Raw genomic sequence first — 14,747 nt, 5'->3', positions numbered from 1 at the left:
CTGCTAGCTTTTGAATGTGTTTGTTCTTGCTTCTCTAGTTCTTTTAATTGTGATGTAATTGAATAATATCTTCTTTCTACCCACAATGGATCATCTCATTCATTTTCTAAAGTTCGTACACTCCATTTGGAGACCAATGGTCTAGTTTACACTGTTACAAACAGCTAGCTTGGCTGTTTATTATCTTTCTAGAGCTGATTAATTTTCTTGCCTTGACCCTGGGGTTTGGCCTAGTCTTCTTTGACATTACTGCCTGCTGATCTTGCTCCCTCTCCTTCCCCAAAGCTTGATGGACACAGAGAGCATGAGCTGTCCAGATATTGGCTCAGCCCTTGTTGATGGGCCCGTCCATTAGCACTGTGCTGCCCAGCCGTGTGCCACTTGTGGCCGTTTAAATTTAAACAAATTACTGTGAAATCAGTTCCTCAGTCTCACTAGTCACATTTCAAGTGCTTAATAGCCACATGTGGTAGTGGCTGGGTATAACAGAAAGTTCAACTGGGCAGTACTAGAAAGTTCTAGAAAGCTCTAGAATCTTTGCCTTTACCTGTCCTCTTCTTGTCCTTACACACTTATTACTAGTAGCCACTCTGACCTAGTTAGGGCTCCATTGGTGGTTCCATCTACTTGGGGGTTCCTAAACTGGTAGACAAAGATTAGTTCACAGGATAATAGCAAAAAAGATGCTGAAGAAAAAAATATGAAGAGGCAAGAACAAAAGTGCTGAGATGGTATAGACTGGAAGGAAGAAGGCTGAGGGAGTCATTATAATGGTCTATAAATACATTAAAAAGATAATATAAAGGAGACAGTATTCCCATTAGTCAGCTTAGACCAAGCCAGAAGCATTAAGCTTAAGCTCCTTCAGAAAAAGAAAATTCAGGTTATTTAAGGCGAGAGAGGGCAGGGGGAAGGGGAGTGCTGCCGCCTCTAACACCAGTCAAGAGCCAGACGAGTTGCCAAAGTACAGGAAAGAATTTGCTTTGCTGCTTCCACTCAAGGCTAAGGCTTTTGTCCTATTTATGGAGAATGGTTTTTCACAACAATGAAATCAATTCTACTGAGAGACAGATGGGTTGATTACCAATCCTCTACAGGTTCTCTCCCAATGGAATAATTTAGAATAATCTCTGTGGATGTTCTCTCCACATATGCCCTTTACAAAATAGCAACTCTTATCATTTTGTACCTTTTACCTTCTTTTGTTTTTCTTAAACACCACTCTGCTCCCACTGTGATCCCAAACTGCACCTGCACCTGCCCCTGACTACCCTACTCCACATCCCCAGGCTGATCTACAGTCTGCTGTACCAGATTCTTTTCCAAAAGACAGTTTGTTCCCCTAGGGTGAGTCATTCATAATTGTCCAATCTAATTGGTTTTGGTCTTAGCAGTTTGCTTAATTTTCATTGTTTAACAGGGATTCCAAAGGTGTTTTCTTTAAGACCCCAAGATAGATAACTTGTGTAGATCTAGGTTACTTCTGCAGTAAGCCTGAATATGAGTGAGTGTGTGTGTGTGTGTGTGTGTGTGTGTGTGTGTGTATTTAAAGGACATCTATATAGAAGTTACACTGTTGATTTTAGGGCAGAATTCCCTTCATCCATTGCCAAAAATACTATTTTATTTATCTTCCCCAGCTTTTCTTGTATCTTAAAACTATTTCTAGTAATAATGGTTGCTTGTCTAGGGTTACAGGAAAATTTGTGTTTTATAAATGTCCAGGTTTGATGAAGATACCTTGTGTGTAGTAAATATTTATAAATTTATACCAGAACTTTGCAATATAAAAGTTGATAAATGATGAATTAGTCATTATAATTGAGCCAAGAAAAAGATTCTTCTGACTGATCTTTGGAGCTAAACAAATGTTTTATAAAACAGGAAGATGATTCCAAGTCAGAAGTCACCAAATACACAGTGTTTGAGTTATAATGAGGTCTTCTGTTCATATTTAAACAAACATTAGGAGACCATATTTTGCATTTAATTGTCTTGCCCTAATTTTATGTTTTATCGGTGAACACCTAATTAGATTTAAACAACTACCTTGTCTAAAACTAGAAGCTGTAATCAAAGTAGTTTTCAGTGGTTAACACACCCTAGGATTATCAGATGTCAAACTTAGACAAAAAGGATGTTAAGGAAGCTAACTTTCACCTCCTCTCTTACAGAAACAAGGACACAGCACCCATGGATAACACCTTCTTAATGGTCAAACCAAATGGCCTTGGTTTTACTGGGGGTGGATTTCCTCTCAGGTCAACCAAGTTGAAGTTCTAACCTGAAGCTGCTGGCTGGGTCCAGTTGAACAGCTCATGAAATCTGCTCTGGGACATTTTGGGGGAATCTCAAAGTCCTTGGATCGTAGAATCGGTGCTGAGAATCCAGGATGGAAAGAAATGCAGAACTATTATAGTCACATACATATAAGAGGGATGGTGTTTTGTCTGGTCCACGTTGATATTAACAAGATCTTAATTCTGTGTGTTCAGTTAGGCTGACCTATTGCATGAAGCAAATCTTTTGTTGCTACCCTATTGATTGAAATGTACTAGACCTTAATTTCTTTATTATAGATATTGGTGTACTTGAAGGTTTTATATTCAAAAGTATTTTTGAAATGCAATGCTTCCCCTCTCACCTTATTAACAAGAATCTATTTTAATTATTCCTCATTAACAAGTCATTGCATGAGATGAGAAAGAAGGACAAACTCTCAAGAATTTAAAAAGTGTTTTGAGAATGATTTCTATGTGGAATTTCTTTTCAGGCCTGGAGTAGGAAAATCTATTCCAAAGAGACACACTAATAAATACTTCATCATAAAAAATAAAAAAGAATCTTTGTAGAGATTTTGATCCTTGCTTTGGTAGAGTATGTAATTAAAGTTTAAAGCTACTGTGAGAGATGTTTAACAAGAGCATTTGATTCACAGGAACAAGGACCATGAAATGAGAGATTTGTGCTAGTCTCCTATCCTTTCTAGGCCTCCATCTTCCTCCTAGACTTGAGAACACAATTATTTAGCACAGACATCTGTTTGGCTCCCAGGCATTTTGAACCATTGAATCCACTGTGATTTCTTGTTATTGAAGCCACAATTATTGGGGCATCCGTTCAAAGTTTTCTCATTAAGAGGTTTCATTCAGTTACATCGTGTGAGGACACTCTGGCCATCTCTCTCACAATAACTTGACCTCTGTATTTTAAAAAATTTTTGAGGAGTAGCTCAGGGATGAATAAGCACAGTGTTAATGGATCATAACATTCTGTTTGTGCCGAGGGACCAAGATTTCCCTTGTGCAGAGCCGGAGTGTGAATGACCTGAGATGTTTGTTTAGACCATATGTGGAGGTGGGACTTCAGAGGGACCTTCCGGATGTCCTGTGTCACCTTCAGTTCACTACATGCCAGTCTCCATTCTTAGATGAGGTTCTCTAGAAGCAAACCAAAGACGTTGGTGTCAATGAAAGTGATTTATTATGAAGTGATCCGAAGAAAACCAGTAAGAGGATGGTGAAGTAAGACAGGGACAGGAAGGAGGCCGAGAAGGATGCAATATTATGTCCAGTTCCATGATGGAGACTTTGGCTTCATCTTGCAGGAGAGCTCTGGGGATATCTTAGAGTTGTCTCCAGGAGGAATGAGGGGCTGGGGTATATCTCCTATGCTGTCTGTCATTGGCCAAGGACTGCTCTGGAGGGACCCTTCTCGTTCTCTCTGCCTGCAGGCAAAGCAGGCTTTGGCAGCTTGGTGGCAGCCCGCAGACAGAGAACACAGGTGCTGACTGTTGGAGGTGAAAGTGGTTAAGGGCTCAGGGGAAAATGAGTTGGGCAGTGTCATCCTCTGCTTCTCCCAAATGGGCCCAGTGAGAGAGTGCTTAAAGCAACCTCCAGTGTAGCTGAAAATGTTTTGAAGAGGTGTGATCATCAGCTCTTTGGGCACCATACAGGGATATAGAGGATGGGACTGTACCCTAGAGAATTTACCAAGAGCATTTTAAACCTAAAAAAATCACAATGGGGCCATTTCCATTTTTGAAAATCGCTGATGATATCTTCCCTCAGAGCCAACCATACTTTGCTTAGACAAAAGATGTTTGCAGGTAAGGTAAGGCAGTTATGACACATATACAACCCTGGAGATTTTTCCCATCTATCCTGAGGCATTTTGAAGCATAGTCGTAGCCCACTGTATTCTGAGTCCTTGGGTGTCTTCACAAGAGGTTCACTTCTATAGGGGAACGGAGTCTGATCTTTGATCTATCTCAGAATGGCAAACACTCTGGAGACAGATTCTGGGTTCAAATCCTGACTCATCATAACAACAGGTTGTTTTCAGGATTAAATGAGTTAATGCATGTAAGCTTAGAACAATGTCAGGCACATAGTATTGTTCAATAAACATCTGCCATTATTACTATTACCTAAAAGATACCAAACATTTTGGAATTAGAGAAGAAAAGTTGTTACGTAATACTTGTCACCTGTAAAGGTGATTCTAATCCTCACTTAAAGGGTTAATGACACTAAAATGAAGCTGGATTTAGTAATGTGATATAAATAGAATATCTTGTAGAAATGTCACATTGCGTGCCTCATGAAAACTTCTGTATTTTTTTTTTATAGTTGCCATCTGGGAACAAGTTGATCCTCCATCTTCAAAGTCAGAGCTTTCAGCCTTCCTCTGTTCACAGGAGGGAAAGAGCCTGGTGGTTTCTGGCTGCCATCTTCTTCCTGTGTCTCTCCATGTAACAGAGCAGGATGATCAGCAGCTGCTGATGACAGACGTCCCATGAGCCAAGGGGGAAGAGGGCCTTGGGAGCTGACATAGCAGCTCTATCAGACTCATAAGTATGCTTGTGTTCAGATGGAGGAGGAGCGAATTAGGCTAGAAAAGGTGAAAGATACTGCACTGCCTCTCATTTACTGCACGTCCTGACAGCCCAGGGTATTATAAGCAATAACTATTTAGGTGCAGGTGTTTCCACAGTAGCCACAGCACAAAAATGAGCTGTTAAAAAACACCGAGATTTGCAAATCATTAAAGATAACTGTGAACTCACAGTGGGCTGAGGTGCTTTTAAAATCACAAATTTGAGCTGCACTGTAAAGCAACATTAGGAGACTGTACAGTAGCATAATTTTACCCTGGGGTTTTCAGAATTTTAGAAAGGAGTCCTGTTGCTAAACCGTCCATTGACTCCCGGCTGGGCTGATGGGGAGCTGGTGCAGTTTCTCTGTTAATAGAGAGAGACATGATGAAGGGGACTCCCTGGTCATTATTTGCTGATCATAGCTTCTCAGCGACTATTCTTATAGCCAGGTTTTTATTGTGCTTACCTCTGAAGAATAGCTCAGGGCAAAGGTTTGTTGCTGTGATGAGCCATAGAGACAGCAGTAGTAGTCTTGCTAGGAAGAGATAGCAACACCTCTGCTTGTCATGGGCTATAATTTTGCTATAAAAATTTATCCAGGGCTGATAATTATCATTTGATTTCCTGACTTGCTCAGACAGATTCTGAAGTTTGACCTAGACCAAGACACCCATAGGAACATACTGTATAATGCATTTTGAACATTATGGCATTTCAGGGCCTGGACAATTTGAGGAAATGATCTCTCTCTTAAAACATAATCAATTATATGGACATCTTGTTGGGACAGGAGTAAAGGGAGGGCATTTTAAAATGTTAAAATGGTAAAATAATTTTAAAATATGTCTCGCCATTTTCTTTGTAGTAGACAGAAAATATTTTTATAGCATTGTCCATTTTTACCTTCCAATTCAATGCTGTTTTAGTATACCATTTCTCATATCTATTATTTAAAAGTTCCATTAGGGTTTTTAGATTCATTAGAATTTTATAGCAGTATAAAATGTGATTATCAACAGGGTACTACTTTTCTTCTTTATAATTAAAAATAGATTTTGTTCTTATTTTAAAGTACATGATTGTTACAGAATATTAACAAATATAGATAAGCAAAAGGAAGAAAAAGGACGTCTATAATCCTACCACTCATAGCTATTGTTTTTCTGGACTAACACTCATCTCATTCACACGGGTTGGCTGTATCAGTTGTTCAAACCTACCATTTCTTCTGATGGGTCAATGCTTGTGCTTCCCATCATTAAATATTTTTAACGTCACCTTTGAAATATTACTGTTCTATATTTTTGAATGTATCTTTCTGAACCTTTAAGTATATACTGTATAAGTATATATGCATATATATGTATATATATAGATAGATTTTCTTTTTAAAAATCAGCTTTATCAATATATAACCTACATATAAAAGGCACTTATTTTAAGTGTATAGCTTGGTAAGTTTTGACAAATGCATACATTCAAGTAACCACTGCCATAATCACCACTCCTCCAAAATGCTCCTTATGCCACTTGGCAAGTCAATATTCCCAGCCACCACCCAGCCCAAGCAACAGTGGATCTGTTTTTTATTGTTATAGATTAGTTTTGTCTTTCTTAGAATTTTATATGAATGGAATTATACACTGTGTACTTTTTTGTGCCTGACTTTTATTTTCAGGAAGTAGTTTTTTGAGATCCCATCCATGTTGTTGTGTGATCAGTAATTCACTGATTTATATTGTGGAGCAATATTCCATTGTATGCAAAAACACAATTGGTTTATTTTACCCATTGATGGGAATTCAAGTTATTTCTAGTGTTTAGCTATTCTGAATAAAGTTGCTATGAACATTCACATACGGGTTTTTATGTGGATATACATTATCATTTCTCTTGGGTAAATACCAAGGAATGGAATTGCTGGATCAAAGGATAATTGTATATTTAACTTGATAACTGCCAAACTGTTTGCCTGGTTGTGCCATTTTTACATTCCTACTAACAATGAGTATGGTCTCCAGTTGCTTCACATCCTTGTCGATATTGGTATTGACAGTACTTTTTTAAGCCATTGTTTTGGATATATAGTGATACTTCATTATGGTTTATATTTGTGTTTCCTAATGACTAACAATATTGAGGATCTTTTCACGTAGCTTTGGCCATCAGTAAATCTTATTTTGTGAAGTGTCTTCAAATATTTAGCCCATTTTAAAATCATCACATTAGGTTGTAAAAGTTATTTGTGTAGTCTGGATACAAAACGTTTGTCAGATATGTGTATTGCAAATATTTTTGTTCAGTCTGTGGCTTACTTTTTCATTTTCGTTTTTTTCTTTTTTTTCTTTTTTTTTTGAGACGGAGTCTTGCTCTGTCGCCCAGGCTGGAGTGCAGTTGCCCGATCTCAGCTCACTGCAAGCTCCGCCTCCCGGGTTCACGCCATTTTCCTGCCTCAGCCTCCCGAGCAGCTGGGACCACAAGCGCCCGCCACCTCGCCCGGCTAGTTTTTTTTTTTTTTTTTTTTTTAGTAGAGACGGAGTTTCACCGTGTTAGCCAGGATGGTCTCGATCTCCTGACCTCGTGATCTGCCCGTCTCGGCCTCCCAAAGTGCTGGGATTACAGGCTTGAGCCACCGCGCCTGGCGTCTTTTTTTTCTTTTAATTATTATTATTTTTTAAAATTATACTTTAAGTTTTAGGGTACATGTGCATAATGTGCAGGTTTGTTACGTATGTATACTTGTGCCATGTTGGTGTGCTGCACCCATCAACTCGTCAGCACCCATCGACTCATCATTTACATCAGGTATAACTCCCAATGCAATCCCTCCCCCATCCCCGCTCCCCGTGATAGGCCCCAGTGTGTGATGTTCCCCTTCCCGAGTCCAGGTGATCTCATTGCTCAGTTCCCACCTATGAGTGAGAACATACGGTGTTTGGTTTTCTCTTCTTGCAATAGTTTGCTGAGAATGATGGTTTCCAGCTGCATCCATGTCCCTACAAAGGACACAAACTCATCCTTTTTTATGGCTGCATAGTATTCCATGGTGTATATGTGCCACATTTTCTTAATCCAGTCTGTCACTGATGGACATTTGGGTTGATTCCAAGTCTTTGCTATTGTGAATAGTGCCACAATAAACATACGTGTGCATGTGTCTTTATAGCAGCATGATTTATAATCCTTTGGGTATATACCCAGTAATGGGATGGCTGGGTCATATGATAATTCTAGTTCTAGATCCTTGAGGAATTGCCATACTGTTTTCCATAATGGTTGAACTAGTTTACAATCCCACCAACAGTGTAAAAGTGTTCCTATTTCTCCACATCCTCTCCAACATCTGTTGTTTCCTGACTTTTGAATGATTGCCATTCTAACTGGTGTAAGATGGTATCTCATTGTGGTTTTGATTTGCATTTATCTGATGGCGAGTGATGATGAGCATTTTTTCATGTGTCTGTTGGCTGTATGAATGTCTTCTTTTGAGAAATGTCTGTTCATATCCTTTGCCCACTTTTTGATGGTGTTGTTTGTTTTTTTCTTGTAAATTTGTTTGAGTTCTTTGTAGGTTCTGGATATTAGCCCTTTGTCTGATGAGTAGATTACAAAAATTTTCTTCCATTCTGTAGGTTGCCTATTCACTCTGATGTTAGTTTCTTTTGCTGTGCAGAAGCTCTCTAGTTTAATTAGACCCCATTTGTCAATTTTGGCTTTTGTTGCCATTGCTTTTGGTGTTTTAGACATGAAGTCCTTGCCCATGCCTATGTCCTGAATGGTATTACCTAGGTTTTCTTCTAGGGTTTTTATGGTATTAGGTCTAACATTTAAGTCTCTAATCCATCTTGAATTAATTTTTGTATAAGGAGTAAGGAAAAGATCCAGTTTCAGCTTTCTACTTATGGCTAGCCAATTTTCCCAACACCATTTATTAAAAAGGGAATCCTTTCCCCGTTCCTTGTTTTTGTCAGATTTGTGAAAGATCAGATGGCTGTAGATATGTGGTATTATTTCTGAGGACTCTGTTCTGTTCCATTGGTCTATATCTCTGTTTTGGTACCAACCATGCTGTTTTGGTTTCTGTAGCCTTGTAGTATAGTTTGAAGTCAGGTAGCGTGATGCCTCCAGCTTTGTTCTTTTGACTTAGGATTGTCTTGGCAATGTGGGCTCTTTTTTGGTTCCATATGAACTTTAAAGCAGTTTTTTCCAATTCTGTGAAGAAACTCATTGGTAGCTTGATGGGGATGGCGTTGAATCTATAAATTACCTTGGGCAGTATGGCCATTTTCACGATATTGATTCTTCCTATCCATGAGCATGGTATGTTCTTCCATTCGTTTGTGTCCTCTTTTATTTCACTGAGCAGTGGTTTGTAGTTCTCCTTGAAGAGGTCCTTCATATCCCTTGTAAGTTGGATTCCTAGGTATTTTATTCTCTTTGAAGCAATTGTGAATGGAAGTTCATTCATGATTTGGCTCTCTGTTTGTCTGTTACTGGTGTATAAGAATGCTTGTGATTTTTGCACATTGATTTTGTATCCTGAGACTTTGCTGAAGTTTCTTATCAGCTTAAGGAGATTTTGGGCTGAGACAATTGGGTTTTCTAAATATACAATCATGTCATCTGCAAACAGGGACAATTTGACTTCTTCTTTTCCTAACTGAATACCCTTCATTTCTTTCTCTTGCCTGATTGCCCTAGCCAGAACTTCCAACACTATGTTGAATAGGAGTGGTGAGAGAGGGCATCCCTGTCTTGTGCCAGTTTTCAAAGGGAATTTTTCCCGTTTTTGCCCATTCAGTATGATATTGGCTGTGGGTTTGTCATAAATAGCTCTTATTATTTTGAGGTACGTTCCATCAATACCGAATTTATTGAGTGTTTTTAGCATGAAGGGCTGTTGAATTTTGTCAAAGGTCTTTTCTGCATCTATTGAGATAATCATGTGGTTTTTGTCTTTGGTTCTGTTTATATGCTGGATTACGTTTATTGATTTGCCAATGTTGAACCAGCCTTGCATCCCAGGGATGAAGCCCACTTGATCATGGTGGATAAGCTTTTTGATGTGCTGCTGGATCTGGTTTACCAGTATTTTATTGAGGATTTTTGCATCGATGTTCATCAGGGATATTGGTCTAAAATTTTCTTTTTTTGCTGTGTCTCTGCCAGGCTTTGGTATCAGGATGATGTTGGCCTCATAAAATGAGATAGGGAGGATTCCCTCTTTTTCTATTGATTGGAATAGTTTCAGAAGGAATGGTACCAGCTCCTCCTTGTACCTCTGGTAGAATTCAGCTGTGAATCCATCTGGTCCTGGACTTTTTTTGGTTGGTAGGCTATTAATTATTGCCTTACTTTCAGAGCCTGCTATTGGTCTTTTCAGGGATTCAGCTTCTTCCTGGTTTAGTCTTGGGAGAGTGTAAGTGTCCAGGAAATCATCCATTTCTTCTAGATTTTCTAGTTTATTTGTGTAGAGGTGTTTGTAGTATTCTCTGATGGTAGTTTGTATTTCTGTGGGGTCGGTGGTGATATCCCCTTTAGCATTTTTTATTGTGTGTATTAGATTCTTCTCTCTTTTCTTCTTTATTAGTCTTGCTAGCGGTCTATCAATTTTGTTGATCTTTTCGAAAAACCAACTCCTGGATTCATTGATTTTTTGAAGGATTTTTTGTGTCTCTCTCTCCTTCAGTTCTGCTCTGATCTTAGTTATTTCTTGCCTTCTGCTAGCTTTTGAATGTGTTTGCTCTTGCTTCTCTAGTTCTTTTAATTGTGATGTTAGAGTGTCCCTTTTAGATCTTTCCTGCTTTCTCTTGTGGGCATTTAGTGCTATAAATTTCCCTCTACACACTGCTTTAAATGTGTCCCAGAGATTCTGGTATGTTGTATCTTTGTTCTCATTGGTTTCAAAGAACTTCTTTATTTCTGCCTTCATTTCATTATGTACCCAGTAGTCATTCAGGAGCAGGTTATTCAGTTTCCATGTAGTTGAGTGGTTTTGATTGAGTTTCTTAGTCCTGAGTTCTAGTTTGATTGCACTGTGGTCTGAGAGACAGTTTGTTATAATTTCTGTTCTTGTACATTTGCTGAGGAGTGCTTTACTTCCAATTATGTGGTCAATTTTGCAATAAGTGTGATGTGGTGCTGAGAAGAATGTGTATTCTGTTGATTTGGGGTGGAGAGTTCTGTAGATGTCTATTAGGTCTGCTTGCTGCAGAGATAAGTTCAATTCCTGGATATCCTTGTTAACTTTCTGTCTCGTTGATCTGTCTAATGTTGACAGTGGGGTGTTGAAGTCTCCCATTATTATTGTATGGGAGTCTAAGTCTCTTTGTAAGTCTCTAAGGACTTGTTTTAAGAATCTGGGTGCTCCTGTATTGGGTGCATATATATTTGGGATAGTTAGCTCTTCCTGTTGAATTGATCCCTTTACCATTATGTAATGGCCTTCTCTGTCTCTTTTGATCTTTGATGGTTTAAAGTCTATTTTATCAGAGACTAGGATTGCAACCCCTGCTTTTTTTTGTTCTCCATTTGCTTGGTAGATCTTCCTCCATCCCTTTATTTTGAGCCTATGTATGTCTCTGCATGTGAGATGGGTTTCCTGAATACAGCAGACTGATGGGTCTTGACTCTTTATCCAGTTTGCCCTTCTGTGTCTTTTAATTGGAGCATTTAGTCCATTTACATTTAAGGTTAATATTGTTATGTGTGAACTTGATCCTGCCATTATGATATTAACTGGTTATTTTGCTCGTTATTTGATGCAGTTTCTTCCTAGCCTCGATGGTCTTTACATTTTAGCATGTTTTTGCAATGGCTGGTACCGGTTGTTCCTTTCCATGTTTAGGGCTTCCTTCAGGGTCTCTTGTAAGGCAGGCCTGGTGGTGACAAAATCTCTAAGCATTTGCTTATCTGTAAAGGATTTTATTTCTCCTTCACTTATGAAACTTAGTTTGGCTGGATATGAAATTCTGGGTTGAAAATTCTTTTCTTTAAGGATCTTGAATATTGGCCCCCACTCTCTTCTGGCTTGGAGAGTTTCTACTGAGAGATCTGCTGTTAGTCTGATGGGCTTCCCTTTGTGGGTAACCCAACCTTTCTCTCTGGCTGCCCTTAAGATTTTTTCCTTCATTTCAACTTTGGTGAATCTGGCAATTATGTGTCTTGGAGTTGCTCTTCTCGAGGGGTATCTTTGTGGTGTTCTCTGTATTTCCTGAATTTGAATGTTGGCCTGCCTTACTAGGTTGGGGAAGTTCTCCTGGATGATATCCTGAAGGGTGTTTTCCAACTTGGTTCCATTTTCTCCCTCACTTTCAGGCACCCCAATCAGACGTAGATTTGGTCTTTTTACATAATCCCATACTTCTTGTAGGCATTGTTCATTTCTTTTTCTTCTTTTTTCTTTCGACTTCTCTTCTCGCTTCATTTCATTCATTTGATCCTCAATCGCTGATACTCTTTTTTTTTTTTTTTGAGACGGAGTCTCGCTCTGTCACCCAGGCTGGAGTTCAGTGGCCGGATCTCAGCTCACTGCAAGCTCCGCCTCCCGGGTTTTGCGCCATTCTCCTGCCTCAGCCTCACGAGTAGCTGGGACTACAGGCGCCCGCCACCTCGCCCGGCTAGTTTTTTGCATTTTTTAGTAGAGGCGGGGTTTCACTGTGTTAGCCAGGATGGTCTCGATCTCCTGACTTCGTGATCCGCCCGTCTCGGCCTCCCAAAGTGCTGGGATTACAGGCTTGAGCCACCGCGCCCGGCAATCGCTGATACTCTTTCTTCCAGGTGATCAAGTCGGTTACTGAAGCTTGTGCATTTGTCACGTATTTCTTGTGTCATGGTTTTTATCTATGTCAGTTCGTTTATGGCCTTCTCTACATCAATTATTCTGGTTATCAATTCTTCCACTCTTTTTTCAAGATTTTTAGTTTCTTTGCGCTGGGTACAGAATTCCTCCTTTAGCTCTGAGAAGTTTGATGGTCTGAAGCCGTCTTCTCTCATCTCGTCAAAGTCATTCTCCATCCAGCTTTGATCTGTTGCTGGCGATGAGCTGCGTTCCTTTGGAGGGGGAGATGCACTCTTATTTTTTGAATTTCTAGCTTTTCTGCCCTGCTTTTTCCCCATGTTTGTGGTTTTATCTGCCTCTGGTCGTTGATGATGGTGACGTACTGATGGGGTTTCGGTGGGGGTGTCCTTCCTGTTTGTTAGTTTTCCTTCTAACAGTCTGGACCCTCAGCTGTAGGTCTGTTGGAGATTGCTTGAGGTCCACTCCAGACTCTGTTTGCCTGGGTGTCAGCAGCAGAGGCTGCAGAAGATAGAATACTGCTGAACAGCGAGTGTATCTGTCTGATTCTTGCTTTGGAAGCTTCCTCTCAGGGGTGTACTCCACCCTGTGAGGTATGGGGTGTCGGTCTGCCCGTAGTGGAGGATGTCTCCCAGTTAGGCTACTCAGGGGTCAGGGACCCACTTGAGCAGGCAGTCTGTCCGTTCTCAGATGTCAACCTCCGTGTTGGGAGATCCACTGCTCTCTTCAAAGCTGTCAGACAGAGTCGTTTGCGTCTGCAGAGGTTTCTGCTGTTTTGTTGTTGTTGTTGTTGTTGTTGTTGTTTAGCTCTGCCCTGTCCCCAGAGGTGGAGTCTACAGAGACTGGCAGGCCTCCTTGAGCTGCTGTGAGCTCCACCCAGTTCGATCTTCCTAGGGCTTTGTTTACCTACTTAAGCCTCAGCAATGGCGGGCACCCCTCCCCCAGCCTCACTGCTGCCTTGCAGTTAGATCACAGACTACTGTGCTAGCAATGAGGAAGGCTCCGTGGGCGTGAGACCCTCCCAGCCAGGTGTGGGATATAATCTCCTGGTGTGCCTGTTTGCTTAAAGCGCAGTATTGGGGTGGGAGTTACCCGATTTTCCAGGTGCTGTGTGTCTCAGTTCCCCTGGCTAGGAAAAGGCATTCCCTTCCCCCTTGCACTTCCCAGGTGAGGCGATGCCTCGCCCTGCTTCATCTTTCACTGGTCGGGCTGCAATGGCTGACCAGCACCGATTGTCCGGCACTCCCTAGTGAGATAAACCCAGTACCTCAGTTGAAAATGCAGAAATCAACTGTCTTCTGTGTTGCTCGCGCTGGGAGCTGGAGACTGGAGCTGTTCCTGTTTGGCCATCTTGCTCCGCCCCTCTCTTTTAATTATTATTTTAAGTTCTGGGATACATGTGCAGGATGTGCAGGTTTGTTACATAGGTAAATATGTGCCATGGTGGTTTGCTGCACCTATCAACCCATCACCTTGGTATTAAGCCAAGCATGTGTTAGCTATTTTTCCTAATGTTCTCCCTTCCCCCACCCCACCCCCAACAGGCCCCAGTGTATTGTTCCCCTCCTGATGTCCATGTGTTCTCATTGTTCAGCTCCCACTTGTAAGTGGGAACATGGGGTGTTTGGTTTTCTGTTCTGCGTTAGTTTGCTGAGGATAATGGCTTCCAGCTTCATCCATGTCCCTGCAAAGGACATGATTGCATTCCTTTTTATGGCTGCATAGTATTCCATGGTGTATATGTGACACATTTTCTAGTCTATGATCGATGGGCATTTGGGTTGATTCCATGTCTTTGCTATTGTTAATAGGGCTGCAAGGAACATATGCCTGCATGTATCTTTGTCATAGAATGATTTATATTCCTTTTGGTGTATACTCAGTAATAGAATTGCTGGACCGAATGGCATTTCTGGTTCTAGATCTTTGAGGAATCGCCACACTGTCTTACACAATGGTTGAACTAATTTACATTCCCACCAACAGTGTAAAAGCATTCCTGTTTCTCTGCAACCTCACCAGCATCTGTTCTTTCTTGATTTTTTAATCTCCATCCTCACTGATGTAAGA

The 14,747-nt window shown here is 40.5% G+C and overlaps 1 protein-coding gene across 1 annotated transcript in view; it reads left to right on the top strand.

The window, feature by feature from the left end:
* CFAP58 (cilia and flagella associated protein 58) overlaps positions 1-6,510 on the top strand; it is a 108,720-nt gene extending 102,210 nt beyond the window's left edge. Inside the window, exon 17 of the mRNA XM_023206584.2 lies at positions 2,175-6,510. Within this exon, the coding sequence (XP_023062352.2) occupies positions 2,175-2,283 (109 nt within the window). The 3' untranslated portion in view covers positions 2,284-6,510. The remainder of the gene's footprint in view (positions 1-2,174) is intronic.
* Positions 6,511-14,747: the final 8,237 nt, after the last annotated feature.

The sequence above is a fragment of the Piliocolobus tephrosceles genome, chromosome 9 (assembly GCF_002776525.5).
Source record: "Piliocolobus tephrosceles isolate RC106 chromosome 9, ASM277652v3, whole genome shotgun sequence".
NCBI classification, from domain to species: Eukaryota; Metazoa; Chordata; class Mammalia; order Primates; family Cercopithecidae; genus Piliocolobus; species Piliocolobus tephrosceles.
The sequence above is the reverse complement of the archived record's forward strand: the minus strand, read 5'-3'. Positions and strand labels throughout refer to the sequence as shown.